Source organism: Lolium rigidum, chromosome 7 (genome assembly GCF_022539505.1).
Source record: "Lolium rigidum isolate FL_2022 chromosome 7, APGP_CSIRO_Lrig_0.1, whole genome shotgun sequence".
NCBI lineage: Eukaryota > Viridiplantae > Streptophyta > Magnoliopsida > Poales > Poaceae > Lolium > Lolium rigidum.
This window is the reverse complement of record NC_061514.1, coordinates 176127698-176140202: the sequence shown is the minus strand read 5'-3', so window position 1 is coordinate 176140202 and position 12505 is coordinate 176127698. Positions and strand designations below refer to the sequence as shown.

The window sequence follows — 12505 nt, the reverse complement described above, 5'->3', positions numbered from 1 at the left end:
CTGTGCCAAAGGGTGCCACACATGGTTTTCCATATGTCCATGGACTAAAAAAACCTAAACCTATGAAAAGTTACATTGGTGCACCCTCGCGTGGAGAAATCTAGGGGGGTAGACCCGCCGGGGCACACGTTCCGCTGTTTTGGGGGAGGAGGGGGATAACGACCGCCGGAGCACCGGAACCCCACCAAACCTTGCATGTGTACCTATGATATGTGTCAAAGTGTGGTGCAAGGTCTAATGGTGCAAAAGTAGCTCCCCTAAACCCTAAACCCTAAACTCGGGGAGGCTTCGAGCCCTAAACCCCTCTAAATCCCTAAACCACGACGCGGAGCTGCAGAACCATGCATCATAAACCCTAACCCTAACCCTAAACCCTAAACCTAAACCTAACCATAAATACTTACCCTTTAACCTAAACCCTAGCCCTAGCCCCTAAACCCTAGCCCTAACCCTACACCTAACCCTAACCGACAGATCGTGCACACCGTCGATCGTGTGATAATGGCTCTAGCTGCGGGTATATGTGCCAAAGGGTCCCAATCTTGGTTCTCCATGTGTATATGTACTAAACAAACATAAAGGAATGAAAAGTTACATTGGTGCACCCTCGCGCGGAGAAATCTAGGGGGGTAGACCCGCTGGGGCACACGTTCCGCTGTTTTGGGGGGAGGAGGGGGATAACGACCGCCGGAGCACCGGAACCCCACCAAACCTTGCATGTGGACCTATGATATGTGTCAAAGTGTGATGAAAGGTGTGATTCACAAAATGGTGCATGGCATGGATCCCCGGTCTGACATTCCTCACCTTCGGGCGATAACACTTAACAGATTCCTGGACGTGTACGCTGAAGTGTCCCGCCGCGGGTATATCGGGGGCTAGACTGTGCCAAAGGGTGCCACACATGGTTTTCCATATGTCCATGGACTAAACAAACCTAAACCTATGAAAAGTTACATTGGTGCACCCTCGCGCGGAGAAATCTAGGGGGTAGACCCGCCGGGGCACACGTTCCGCTGTTTTGGGGGAGGAGGGGATAACGACCGCCGGAGCACCGGAACCCCACCAAACCTTGCATGTGGACCTATGATATGTGTCAAAGTGTGGTGCAAGGTCTAATGGTGCAAAAGTAGCTCCCCTAAACCCTAAACCCTAAACCGGGGAGGCTTCGAGCCCTAAACCCCTCTAAATCCCTAAACCACGACGCTGAGCTCGTGAACCATGCATCATAAACCCTAACCCTAACCCTAAACCCTAAACCTAAACCTAACCATAAATACTTACCCTTTAACCTAAACCCTAGCCCTAGCCCCTAAACCCTAGCCCTAACCCTACACCTAACCCTAACCGACAGATCGTGCACACCGTCGATCGTGTGATAATGGCTCTAGCTGCGGGTATATGTGCCAAAGGGTCCCAATCTTGGTTCTCCATGTGTATATGTACTAAACAAACATAAAGGAATGAAAAGTTACATTGGTGCACCCTCGCGCGGAGAAATCTAGGGGGTAGACCCGCTGGAGCACGCGTTCCGCTGTTTTGGGGGGAGGAGGGGATAACGACCGCCGGAGCACCGGAACCCCACCAAACCTTGCATGTGGACCTATGATATGTGTCAAAGTGTGATGCAAGGTCTGATTCACAAAATGGTGCATGGCATGGATCCCCGGTCTGACATTCCTCACCTTCGGGCGATAACACTTAACGATTCCCTGGACGTGTACGCTGAAGTGTCCCGCCGCGGGTATATCGGGGGCTAGACTGTGCCAAAGGGTGCCACAGAAGGTTTTCCATATGTCCATGGACTAAACAAACCTAAACCTATGAAAAGTTACATTGGTGCACCCTCGCGCGGAGAAATCTAGGGGGTAGACCCGCCAGGGCACACGTTCCGCTTGTTTTGGGGGAGGAGGGGGATAACGACCGCCGGAGCACCGGAACCCCACCAAACCTTGCATGTGGACCTATGATATGTGTCAAAGTGTGGTGCAAGGTCTAATGGTGCAAAAGTAGCTCCCCTAAACCCTAAACCCTAAACCGGGGAGGCTTCGAGCCCTAAACCCCTCTAAATCCCTAAACCACGACGCCGAGTCGTGAGAACCATGCATCATAAACCCTAACCCTAACCCTAAACCCTAAACCTAAACCTAACCATAAATACTTACCCTTTAACCTAAACCCTAGCCCTAGCCCCTAAACCCTAGCCCTAACCCTACACCTAACCCTAACCAAGAGACCGTGCACACCGTCGATCGTGTGATAATGGCTCTAGCTGCTGGTATATGTGCCAAAGGGTCCCAATCTTTGGTTCTCCATGTGTATATGTACTAAACAAACCTAAAATAATGAAAAGTTACATTGGTGCACCCTCGCGCGGAGAAATCTAGGGGGTAGACCCGCCGGGGCACGCGTTCCAGCTGTTTTGGGGGGAGGAGGGGGATAACGACCGCCGGAGCACCGGAACCCCACCAAACCTTGCATGTGGACCTATGATATGTGTCAAAGTGTGATGCAAGGTCTAATGGTGCAAAAGTAGCTCCCCTAAACCCTAAACCCTAAACTGGGGGAGGCTTCGAGCCCTAAACCCCTCTAAATCCCTAAACCACGACGCCGAGCCGCAGAACCATGCATCATAAACCCTAACCCTAACCCTAAACCTATACCTAACCATAAATACTTACCCTTTAACCTAAACCCTAGCCCTAGCCCCTAAACCCTAGCCCTAACCCTACACCTAACCCTAACCAATGAGACCGAGCACACCGTCGATCGTGTGATAATGGCTCTAGCCTGCTGGTATATGTGCCAAAGGGTCCCAATCTTTGGTTCTCCATGTGTATATGTACTAAACAAACCTAAAAGAATGAAAAGTTACATTGGTGCACCCTCGCGCGGAGAAATCTAGGGGGGTAGACCCGCCGGGGCACACGTTCCGCTGTTTTGGGGGGAGGAGGGGGAGAACGACCGCCGCAGCACCAGAACCCCACCAAACCTTGCATGTGGACCTATTCTATGTTTCAAAGTGTGATGCTAGGTGTAATTCACCAAATGGTGCATGGCATGGATCCCCGGTCTGACATTCCTCACCTTCGGGCGATAACACTTAACAGATTCCTGGACGTGTAAGGTGAAGTGTCCCGCCGCGGGTATATCGGGGGCTAGACTGTGCCAAAGGGTACCACACATGGTTTTCCATATGTCCATGGACTAAACAAACCTAAACCTATGAAAAGGTATATTGGTGGAACGTCGCGCGGAGAAATCTAGGGGGTAGACCCGCCGTCCCGCTCGTTTTGGGGGGAAGGAGGGGGACGGCCGCCGGAGCACCCGAACCCCGATATATGTGGGGGATGAGCATGGAGAGTAATTTTGTATTTCACATAGTGTAATAAATAGTCATCAAAAAGAAAAACTAATTAATAAAATAAATATAAGTAGTAGATGAAATAAAATAGTTAGAAAAACAAAAAAAAAAGTATATTGGCGCACGGCAAAGGGAGAAGCGCACGGCAAAGGACCCTTTGCCGTGCAACTTAGTCTGTCCGCACGGCAAAGTTTGGCTGCACGGCAGTGCCCAGGCCTTTGCCGTGAGCTGTTTCTTTGCCGTGCGGCTTGCAGGGACTTTGCCGTGCTACAATCTTTGCCGTGCGCTGCTCCCATTCTTTGCCGTGAGAAAATTCTTTGCCGTGCGCCATATCTTTCTTTGCCGTGCTTTGTTTCTTTGCCGTGCGCTGCTCTCATACTTTGCCGTGCACTTTTGGGTTGCCGTGCGCTCTTCTTGCTACGCACGGCAAAGAAATCTTTGCCGTGCAGCAGCTCACGGCAAAGTTTGGCTGCACGGCAGCGCCTGATTTTCCCGTAGTGGCTTAACCGTTTTTCTCTTCCATTTATTGTTCTGATTAATTGCTTTTGGATGTTTAGGATAAATATGACAGGAGGTGGCATGTCTGCTATGTTACTATCTTATCTAGGTTAGGTGTTTAGGCTCTTATGTTGTGTTGTAATGGTCTGCTGGCTGGTGGGATCTGTGTACCGAGTTGAGCTTATTATCGAGAAGTGTCGCCGTTTTGAATCCAAAGATGTGCATGTCGTCATCGTGTCTATGTATATTTTGTTAGCCTATTTGTTCTGTATCTTGTGGCAGGTGAGTTCTGCACAGTAAGAAGTTTAGATGCAAGATTACGATAGGAAATTGTCTTCAGTTCTTAGTATGAATGGAAATTGTCCAACACTTTGGAAGTAGTTCAACTGAAAAAATGATAGGTAATACTTCAACAATATCTCATGAATTTACAGTATAACACCATACTTCATGGATTATGACTTTTTGTATATGTATTATCATCTGTTTAAATGTGAAGGCACACAATCTCATATGTGAATAGTCTATATATTGATGAACCATGATCCTTAGATCAACTTGAGAGCAATATTTGTATTTCTCCAAAAATCCTTAGACCAACTTGAGAGCTATTTGTATTTCTCCAAAAAATAACGCAGGTAGATAAAAGATTTTGGACTTTGTGCATTACCGTTTTATTTCTCATGGGTTGTTGAAGAGGAAGATTGCAGGACTTGGGAAGCCTACCGAGGATGCAACAAGAGAGCAAGTTGGCAGGCGGCTGCCACGGGGAACACGACCATGGGTTCGTGCTTCAACAACTGATTTGTCTTCCTATCCATGTCGGCAGCTCGACCTCACCAATTGTAGCGTTCCTTTGGTCTGCAAACTTTTTTGTAATGAATCTCTGTGTCCGCGCGCTTGTGCTTGTGAACCTCAGTATGATCATGTGTTTCTGACCTTGTTTGCGTGAATGTTGTAGTGAAATCATTTGTTCTCCATCTGTTATGTTATATTGGTTCTTTTTTCTATGAAATTGATGCCAAACTACAGTCGAAATATTCCTATTTTTTTTCAAATAATGTTAAAATGATGTCCCAGTGCTGCTCCAGCGAAGAGGGGGCGAAGAGGGCGATGGTAAGGGGGCAACGCATTTCGGACGCCCAAATTATCCGCGAGCGTCCGTTTGCGGACGCGAAAATGATCGTTTTTGTCCATGCGTCCGTTTGCGTCTGGGGTGGCTCCAGGAACACATTTTTTTTCTTCTTGTTTTTTTCTCTTCTCAATTTAAACATAGTTCCAAACATTGCATATTGGAATATGGTTTTACACAAACTAATACATAATTTGGAACATGATTTACACAAACTAATACATGGTTTGTACCATGGTTGACACAAATTAAAACATTGGAAAATGAGAAAAGCCAGAAGTGTTGGTTCCCAATGTTCGCTCCCAAGAAAGAACACTCTCGGGGGAATCACCCAAACTGAAAAATCCAGCTGGCAATAATGACTCTGTTGTTCCCACCAAGGAAGAACATACAAAAACCGCCACTACTGGCTTCAATTGGCTCGTAGCCATATTCGCTGCAAAGAAAGAACCTCTAACAGTTTTAACTGTCGGTGTCCGGGCCGGACTCGCCAGTGTGGTAGTGCCTACGGCAGGCTGTGTCATCGAAAACCTTGACAATCATCTCGTCATCCCCCTCGTAGAGGAAGGTGAGCTGGCAGCCGGGCTCGAGCGCGAGGTCGCAGGCGAACTTGTCATACCCCGTGTGCAGGTGTATCTTGCCCTGCCCGTCGAACAAGACCTCTACAGGCCACCGACAGAAGTTGCAGCTGGCCTCCCGACGCCATCGACAAACTCGGCGATCTTGTCCGGGAGCCGCTTGATGCCGAGTGGAAGAGGACTCCGGCGGTCTGGTAGGCCTTCCCAAGTTGGGCCCTGAAGGCGACATTGGCATGGGACAGGGTGTGTCATGGCTAGGATTAGATTTATATTACCTTATTTTGATCGTTCAGAGGGCGATCGCGGAGTCACTGAATGAAGTCCTCCCTCCCTTTCTTTCGGAGGTGCTGACCCGCTGCGAGGCAGATATGACTAAGTGACATATTGAATATGGCGACGACTACAGCATGTCGTACAGGGAATGAAATAGAGTCAGCGAATGAAGCGGGTTCATTAACAACTCAATTTACGGGGAAATAAAAAAAGAATAATATTTTTTCGTGCATTCATTATTGCAAGGGTCGTCGTCGATACGGAGAAGGAACTCGAAGCAGCGCTCCTCCTGCGAAGACGAGGAAGGCAAAGGCGACAGCGACCGTGGGGCCGTAGCTGCTCCACCACAGCGGCCCCTGCCCCGGTCTCGGGGGCCCCAGGCCCGGGCCTCGACCGCCGGCCACCAGGACCCATCATGGACTTCCTCGCGAGCTTGGTAGCGTCGCAGGAAGAGCTAGGCGGCGCAACGGTGGAGCTAGGCGACGCTACGAGTGGATGAGGACGAAGTGCGCGCGCCCTCTTTATATAGGCCGGAGGCAGGAGACGGCCGCGGGACGCATGGCATCGCCACTACTGCCTTGGCGGAGGTGGGCGGCAGCCGCTTGACAGGCGAGGCATCGCCATTAACATGGCGCAGACTGCCGAAGCAACGCCTCGGCGCTAGTCGCTGGCGCGCCTGAGAAGATGCATCGACGCAAGGTCCCTGCCAAGCGGGCCCGACAAAACATCCGCTAGACGCGAGCAGATACTTTACGCAGACGCTGCGAGACGCATATTTGGGCTAGGTTTGCGTCGCCGCGGAAGGCCTGGTCACTTTGCGTCGCCCCGTTGGAGCAGGGACCCGACGCATTTTCTAACCTGGTAGACACAAACGGCCGCTCAGCATCCATTTGCGCACGCCATTGGAGATGCGCCCTAAGTTGAAGTCTTGGCCAAAATCTGGCATAATTTTTAATCAACTTGGCACAGGGGTAGGATGGTCAGTATCGAAATACAAACAAAAATTCAAGCTGGTTTGAACCGTTAACGTCATCTAAGTGGAGAAATGACATCTCTGAAATTATAGCAAAGATACGGTTGCATATTTCCAAGAGTCATCTTTGTAATGTCATAGTTCGAATGTTGCAGTGGCATGTAACCATTTAACCCTAAAATACATATGATCTGATCAGCATATCTAATCAAAATAAACTCAGGTAGCAATACAAAACAGGTAAAAAGAATCAAACAAAGCTAAAAGGTTTACTGCCACCAAATAACTCGCACCAGTCACGCTGTGAGAAAACGTCATGCAGGCGGCGAGGCAAAGCTCACATGTTCGTCTAGTTTAGGATAAGCACGTAGCTAAACAAAGTATCAAAATTGTTGGAATCGGCTATATCTTCTGACCACTGATCTATGCAACAAAACAGGCCTACAGGCAGCCATGCTAAGTGAACAAACAAAACTTGAGAGCGGGACTTCCTGCCATCCAACAACCAACACAAGCCCCACTAAATCTCTTGCTGACACTGTACGGAAGCTCACAACCATGCACGTCTATCTGAATATTCGAGTCTATCCAGTGCAATGTATTTTCGCATAGAAATTCCAATGTGGATGACTCTCGGTAATGGAAGGTTGACCAAAAGGGTGCTCCTGGACATACCGCTGAACATCATCTGCAGCAGCAATGTTCTCTAGATACACACGAAGATCTCCACCTGGTCCTGTTTATGGAACAAGTATCAGCACTAATGATTTCAACACGTGTAAATGGTAAAATAATCTTAAGATGTTGAATCTGACCCAATGATTCATCCTCCTCCATATGATAGCTATAGGGTTGTGGAAAAATGGCAGTGTGTGGCTGCACAATACAGACGTCAAGAGAAAATATATGTGAATAACAACAGATACTCTAGGAACAGGGGAGGACTCAGTACCGGATTGCGCAGAGCCTTGTAAGGAGAATCATCCACAAGCAAAGTATTTGAAGGTGAAAATTCCCCTTGCTCCCATGGAAGATCAGGGTCCTCTTTATTCCACAGTTTCTTTAGTTCCTTCAATACTAATGGTTTGTAGCGGTTTTCAAGAGTACCACGATTAGTAGTAGTGCATTGAGAAGCGTCCTGGCCAAATTAGAACCCATTAGGACTCCCAAGCGACTCTAGAAAGAGAAACAAAATTCGTAATAAAAAAATGTGGCAATGCAAATGGCATTTTCAAACATTTTCTGGACTACAAATGCACATCCTCTGGCTTTCTTGCTATCATTCTCCAAGTAAAACCATGAATAAGAAAAATCTGTCAGAAAATAGAAGTAGCAATTCTACATGCTTTTCCATCACTTACCCAGAAGAATAGCAAGTGTCGCCTGAGATCTTTCATAAGGATATCAAGAACAGCATCCACATTTACTCTGGAGAATCAGAAAAATTAGGACTGCAGTGACATCATGGCAAGTATAAAATGTGTGCATGGGAAAAGAATCGGTACTTCATTCTCGATGACCATATCCCTAGCTCGAAGTTCTGGAAGCAAAATCTCAGAAAATCATCAAGGTAATATCTTTTGAAGACTGGTGCAATAGTAAATCATAAGACATTAGCATCTTGAGTTAGATATTCCAATCCAAATTTATACCAAGAACAAGTGTTGTACGAGAAATATTAAATAAGTTTACCATTTTTTCCTCGAACCCTTCCATCTGCCATGTGAGCAACATCGCGGTCTGTATTGATATCCGCAAGTATACCGTTAATATCAAGAATAAGAAGTTTTTTCCTCTGAAACCTTACAAGCGACCCTTCTGGTGAGTAGATGTCCCGGACATTTTCTTTGTAATTTTCTCCTGAGGTGGAGGTCATGGAAATAATAGTTGACTTAGCTGTAACCTTCATGGAGCCTGTCTCAAACGCATCCTTCCTTTCATCTGAGCTGACACCACCCACAGGGGGTGTCTCAGTAACAGCTACTGGAGCCATCTTCTTCCTTTTCCGTTCCCTGTTCTTAGGTTTCTGTGAGTTGTTGTTATTCCCATTCTTTACCTCCACCAAATCATTAGCTATGTTTACCTCAGGACAGTCATGATCCTTTCCAGTTCTGGGACTCGTACTAATATCAGTAGCTCCTAGCGAACCTTTCCCATCTACGTAACTATTTCCAGATTTATCCTCCACAGCAGCACAAGTATCCAGTAGAGCAGAAGGAGATTGCTCGTGCTTATTTTTCATCTGTTTCTTGAGCTTAGATTTCTGAGAGTAGTCTTTATTCACTTTATTTTCCTCCAAGAAATCATCGGTAGAGTTTAACTTGGTATATTCTGGACCCTCTCCAATTCTGGGACTGATAGTAACATCAGAAGCCCCTGACGGAGCTCCCACATTTGTGCTGTCATGCCCTGATTTGTCCATCACAACATCAGTGGCATCCAACACAGCAGAAGGTGATGGCTGCTGGTTGTTCTTCTTCTGTTTCTTCCGCTTAGGCTTATTCATCTCTGGTATCCCCTTCTCTGCATTGTTTACCGCAGGACACACTGAATCCTCTCCATTTGGGGGGGAAATACTAGCTCCAATGTCTCGTGGTGCACAATCCCCATCCTTACAGCTATTTCTAGATTCATCTGCTACAACAGCACCAGCATCCAGTATAACAGAAGAGGAACCTTCCTTTTTATTCTTCCGTTTCTTGGGCTTAGGCTTTTTCCTCTCATTTGTTCCCTTCTCTGCAATGTTGACCTCGGGACAGTATGGATCTTCTACATTTGTGGTGCTCACACTAACTTGAGCATCTCCTGAAGCATCATCCCCATCAATGCAGTCATTTTCAGATTTGTGTAACAGAACAGCACCATCATCAGACACAGTGGCAGTGGATCGCTCCTTATTCTCCTTCCGTTTCTTGGGCTTAGGCTTTTTCCTCTCATTTGTTCCCTTCTCTGCAATGTTGACCTCGGGACAGTATGGATCTTCTACATTTGTGGTGCTCACACTAACTTGAGCATCTCCTGAAGCATCATCCCCATCAATGCAGTCATTTTCAGATTTGTGTAACAGAACAGCACCATCATCAGACACAGTGGCAGTGGATCGCTCCTTATTCTCCTTCCGTTTCTTGAGCTTAGGCTTCTTCCTCCCTGGTGTCTCTTTCTCTGCAATGCTTACCTCAGGACAGTCTTGATCCTCCCCATTTCTGGAACTCATAGTAACGTCAGCAACTCTTGGAACACCGTTCCCATGTGTGCAGTCATTTCCAGATGTACCAACCACAATTGCATCGCCATCTGTTACAGCAGAAGGGGATTGCTCCTGCTTGTTATTCTTCCATTTCTTACGCCTAGGCTTCTTCCTCTCCGGTATATCCTGCTCAGCAGAAAAGCCTGGATCCTCTTCATTTCTGGGACTCCTAATAGTTTCGTCATCTCCTGGTACATCTTCAACATCTTTACAGTCAGTTCTGGATTTGTCAAGCTCAACAGCGTTGCCATTAGAGACAGCAGAAGGGGATGGTTGCTGCATATTCTTCTTCTTCTGCCTGCGCTTAGGCTTCTTCCTCTCTGGTGCCCCTTTCTCAATGTTTACCTCAGGACAGTCTTGATCCTCTCCATTTCTGGAACTCATACTAACGTCAGCAACTCCTGGAACACCTTTCCCATGTGTGCAGTCATTTCCAGACGTACCAACCACAATTGTGTCGCCATCTGTTACAGCAGAAGGGGATTGCTCCTGCTTGTTATTCTTCCGTTTCTTGCGCCTAGGCTTCTTCCTCTCCGGTATGTCCTGCTCAACAGAAAAGCCTGGATCCTCTTCATTTCTGGGACTCCTAATAGTTTCGTCATCTCCTAGTACATTTTCAACGTCTTTACAGTCAGTTCTGGATTTGTCAAGCTCAAGAGCATTGCCATCAGAGACAGCAGAAGGGGACGGTTGCTGCATATTCTTCTTCTTCTTCCCGCGCTTAGGCTTCTTCCTCTCTGGATGGTCCCCATTTCTTGGGTTCATAGTAACTTCAGCGTCTCCTAGAACACCCACCCCATCTGTGCAGTCATCACCAGATTTACCCGTGGCAGCAGCATCAGCATTCGATGCAGGAGGACGCGGAGATTGATCCGTCTTCTTCTTCTTCTTCTTCGTGCGCTTAGGCTTCTTTCCCTCCACGTCCGTTGTCTCCTTCCCTGCAGAAAACCTAAAATCAGTACTGATAAGCATGATTTCTCGACGCAACCCTAGAAAACAAACTAAATAAATCGGCATGGGTTGTGCAAATCAGGGGCAGGAAGCAAAGCATTCGACTCACGTATGGATAAACCCCAAGTAACCGTAGGTACTAGCCGTAGGCCGTAGCCACATACGCTCAAATTTTCAGCCCCAATTAAAGAGACGTGTCTACGGCGAGGCGTAGATACGTGCGTACCTGAATCAGCAGGACCGGGCGCGTGCACGGCGGCGGACGCCTCCTGCTCGGCCGTTGCGTCGCCTCCCCGCGGTCGCCCAGTCTTCGCAGCCGCGGCTGAATCAGCAGCAGCCGCGGGAGCCTCCTGCTGGGCCACCTCCACCGGCGCCTCCGTGGCGGCGCCGTCGGCCCGCCGCTTCCTCTTCCTCGCCATCCGATCTAGTTTCTCTGGGTGCAGGAGAAGTTTGGCTAGCTAGGCCGAGTGCATTTGAGCGCAACCGCCAGCGCCTCCCTGCTCGACGGGATTCCGATTGGGGAAGAGGCGGAGGCGGAGGCGGCGGCGGTGGTGGCGGAGGCGAGTTGCTGCCGGAGCGCTGGATTAGGTTTAAGCGACGTGGGCGTGCCAACACGCAAAGCCTGCTGCGATACTGGGCCGTAACGTGGGCTAGTTGGCTCTATCGCCTATTGGGCTGTATGCCTCGATGATTCTTTTTTTGACTTCAGCATTGACATTTTGCTTCTTTTTTTTCCCAAGTATAAGTGTGGTTTTACTTGTAGTGCTTTTTTTGAAGGACTTTTTTTGGAGGGAATTTTACTTGTAGTGCCAAAGTAATGAACGGAGGTAATACCAAGATGATGCACTTCTTCCGTTCTAAAAAAACTTGTCACATCTTTATCTATATACGGATATATTTACGTATTAAAATGTGTTTGTATTTAAATAAAGTTAGACAAGCTTTGAGGAACGGAGGGAGTAACAAACAGCATCCGCCTTCTCAAAACAAAAAGGTAGCCTTTTGTTTGCAGGACTAAGAACACTAGCTAAGCGTACGCGCGTTGAAGCGTCATCAATCTTAAATAATGCTCGCGCAAGTCATGGGCTTTGGTTCTGCTACTAGATGGATCCAGCGCGCTTTGTTGCGCCTGTTTGTTGTTGTTTGGCGTACTTCTCTTATTGCGCATATATGTGGTTTGATTTAGGATCGTAGTTACTATATGTTTTCTTACTGTAGTTACAAAAGAAAATATTCTTGCTTTGTACTCCTCAATGTGTTGAATTGTGTAGGCACCTCTTACTCCGCTCAGATTGCAATACTTGTGCATGTTTATCTATTGCTAAATAGTTAGTATGTACACAACATAAATAACCATGAGATCAACAACTAGTTATAAATGGAAACAAATTTCACAACAATCATCATCAACATCCCAAAAGAATTCATTTTATAAACCAAAATAATAAGAAACTTTTCTTTTAGATGGATCTATGACAACTTGAACAAC

The 12505-nt window shown here is 47.4% G+C and overlaps 1 protein-coding gene across 2 annotated transcripts; it reads right to left on the bottom strand.

Moving 5' to 3' along the window:
• Nucleotides 1-7065: 7065 nt before the first annotated feature.
• Nucleotides 7066-11584, bottom strand: LOC124669308. 2 transcript variants are annotated; one of them, XM_047205947.1, is made up of 8 exons: nucleotides 11243-11584; nucleotides 9934-11003; nucleotides 8511-9720; nucleotides 8324-8405; nucleotides 8180-8246; nucleotides 7771-7956; nucleotides 7634-7694; nucleotides 7066-7554 (listed from the first exon to the last, which is right to left on the bottom strand). In XM_047205947.1, exons 1-8 carry the CDS (start codon nucleotides 11433-11435, stop codon nucleotides 7403-7405), a joined length of 3021 nt encoding a protein of 1006 aa, XP_047061903.1. In that variant the 5' UTR covers nucleotides 11436-11584; the 3' UTR covers nucleotides 7066-7402. The 2 variants fall into 2 exon arrangements, with proteins under 2 accessions (XP_047061903.1, XP_047061902.1); XM_047205946.1 differs by having other exon boundaries at nucleotides 8511-11003; nucleotides 11243-11582.
• Nucleotides 11585-12505: the final 921 nt, after the last annotated feature.

Coding starts and splice junctions, on each gene's coding strand:
- LOC124669308 (XM_047205946.1), bottom strand. CDS start 11,435: ATGGCGAGGAAGAGGAAGCGGCGGGCCGACGGCGCCGCCACGGAGGCG. Junction 7,695..7,770: donor ACAAGGCTCTGCGCAATCCG/GTACTGAGTCCT, acceptor TGTATTGTGCAG/CCACACACTGCCATTTTTCC. Junction 7,555..7,633: donor GGAGGAGGATGAATCATTGG/GTCAGATTCAAC, acceptor TTCCATAAACAG/GACCAGGTGGAGATCTTCGT.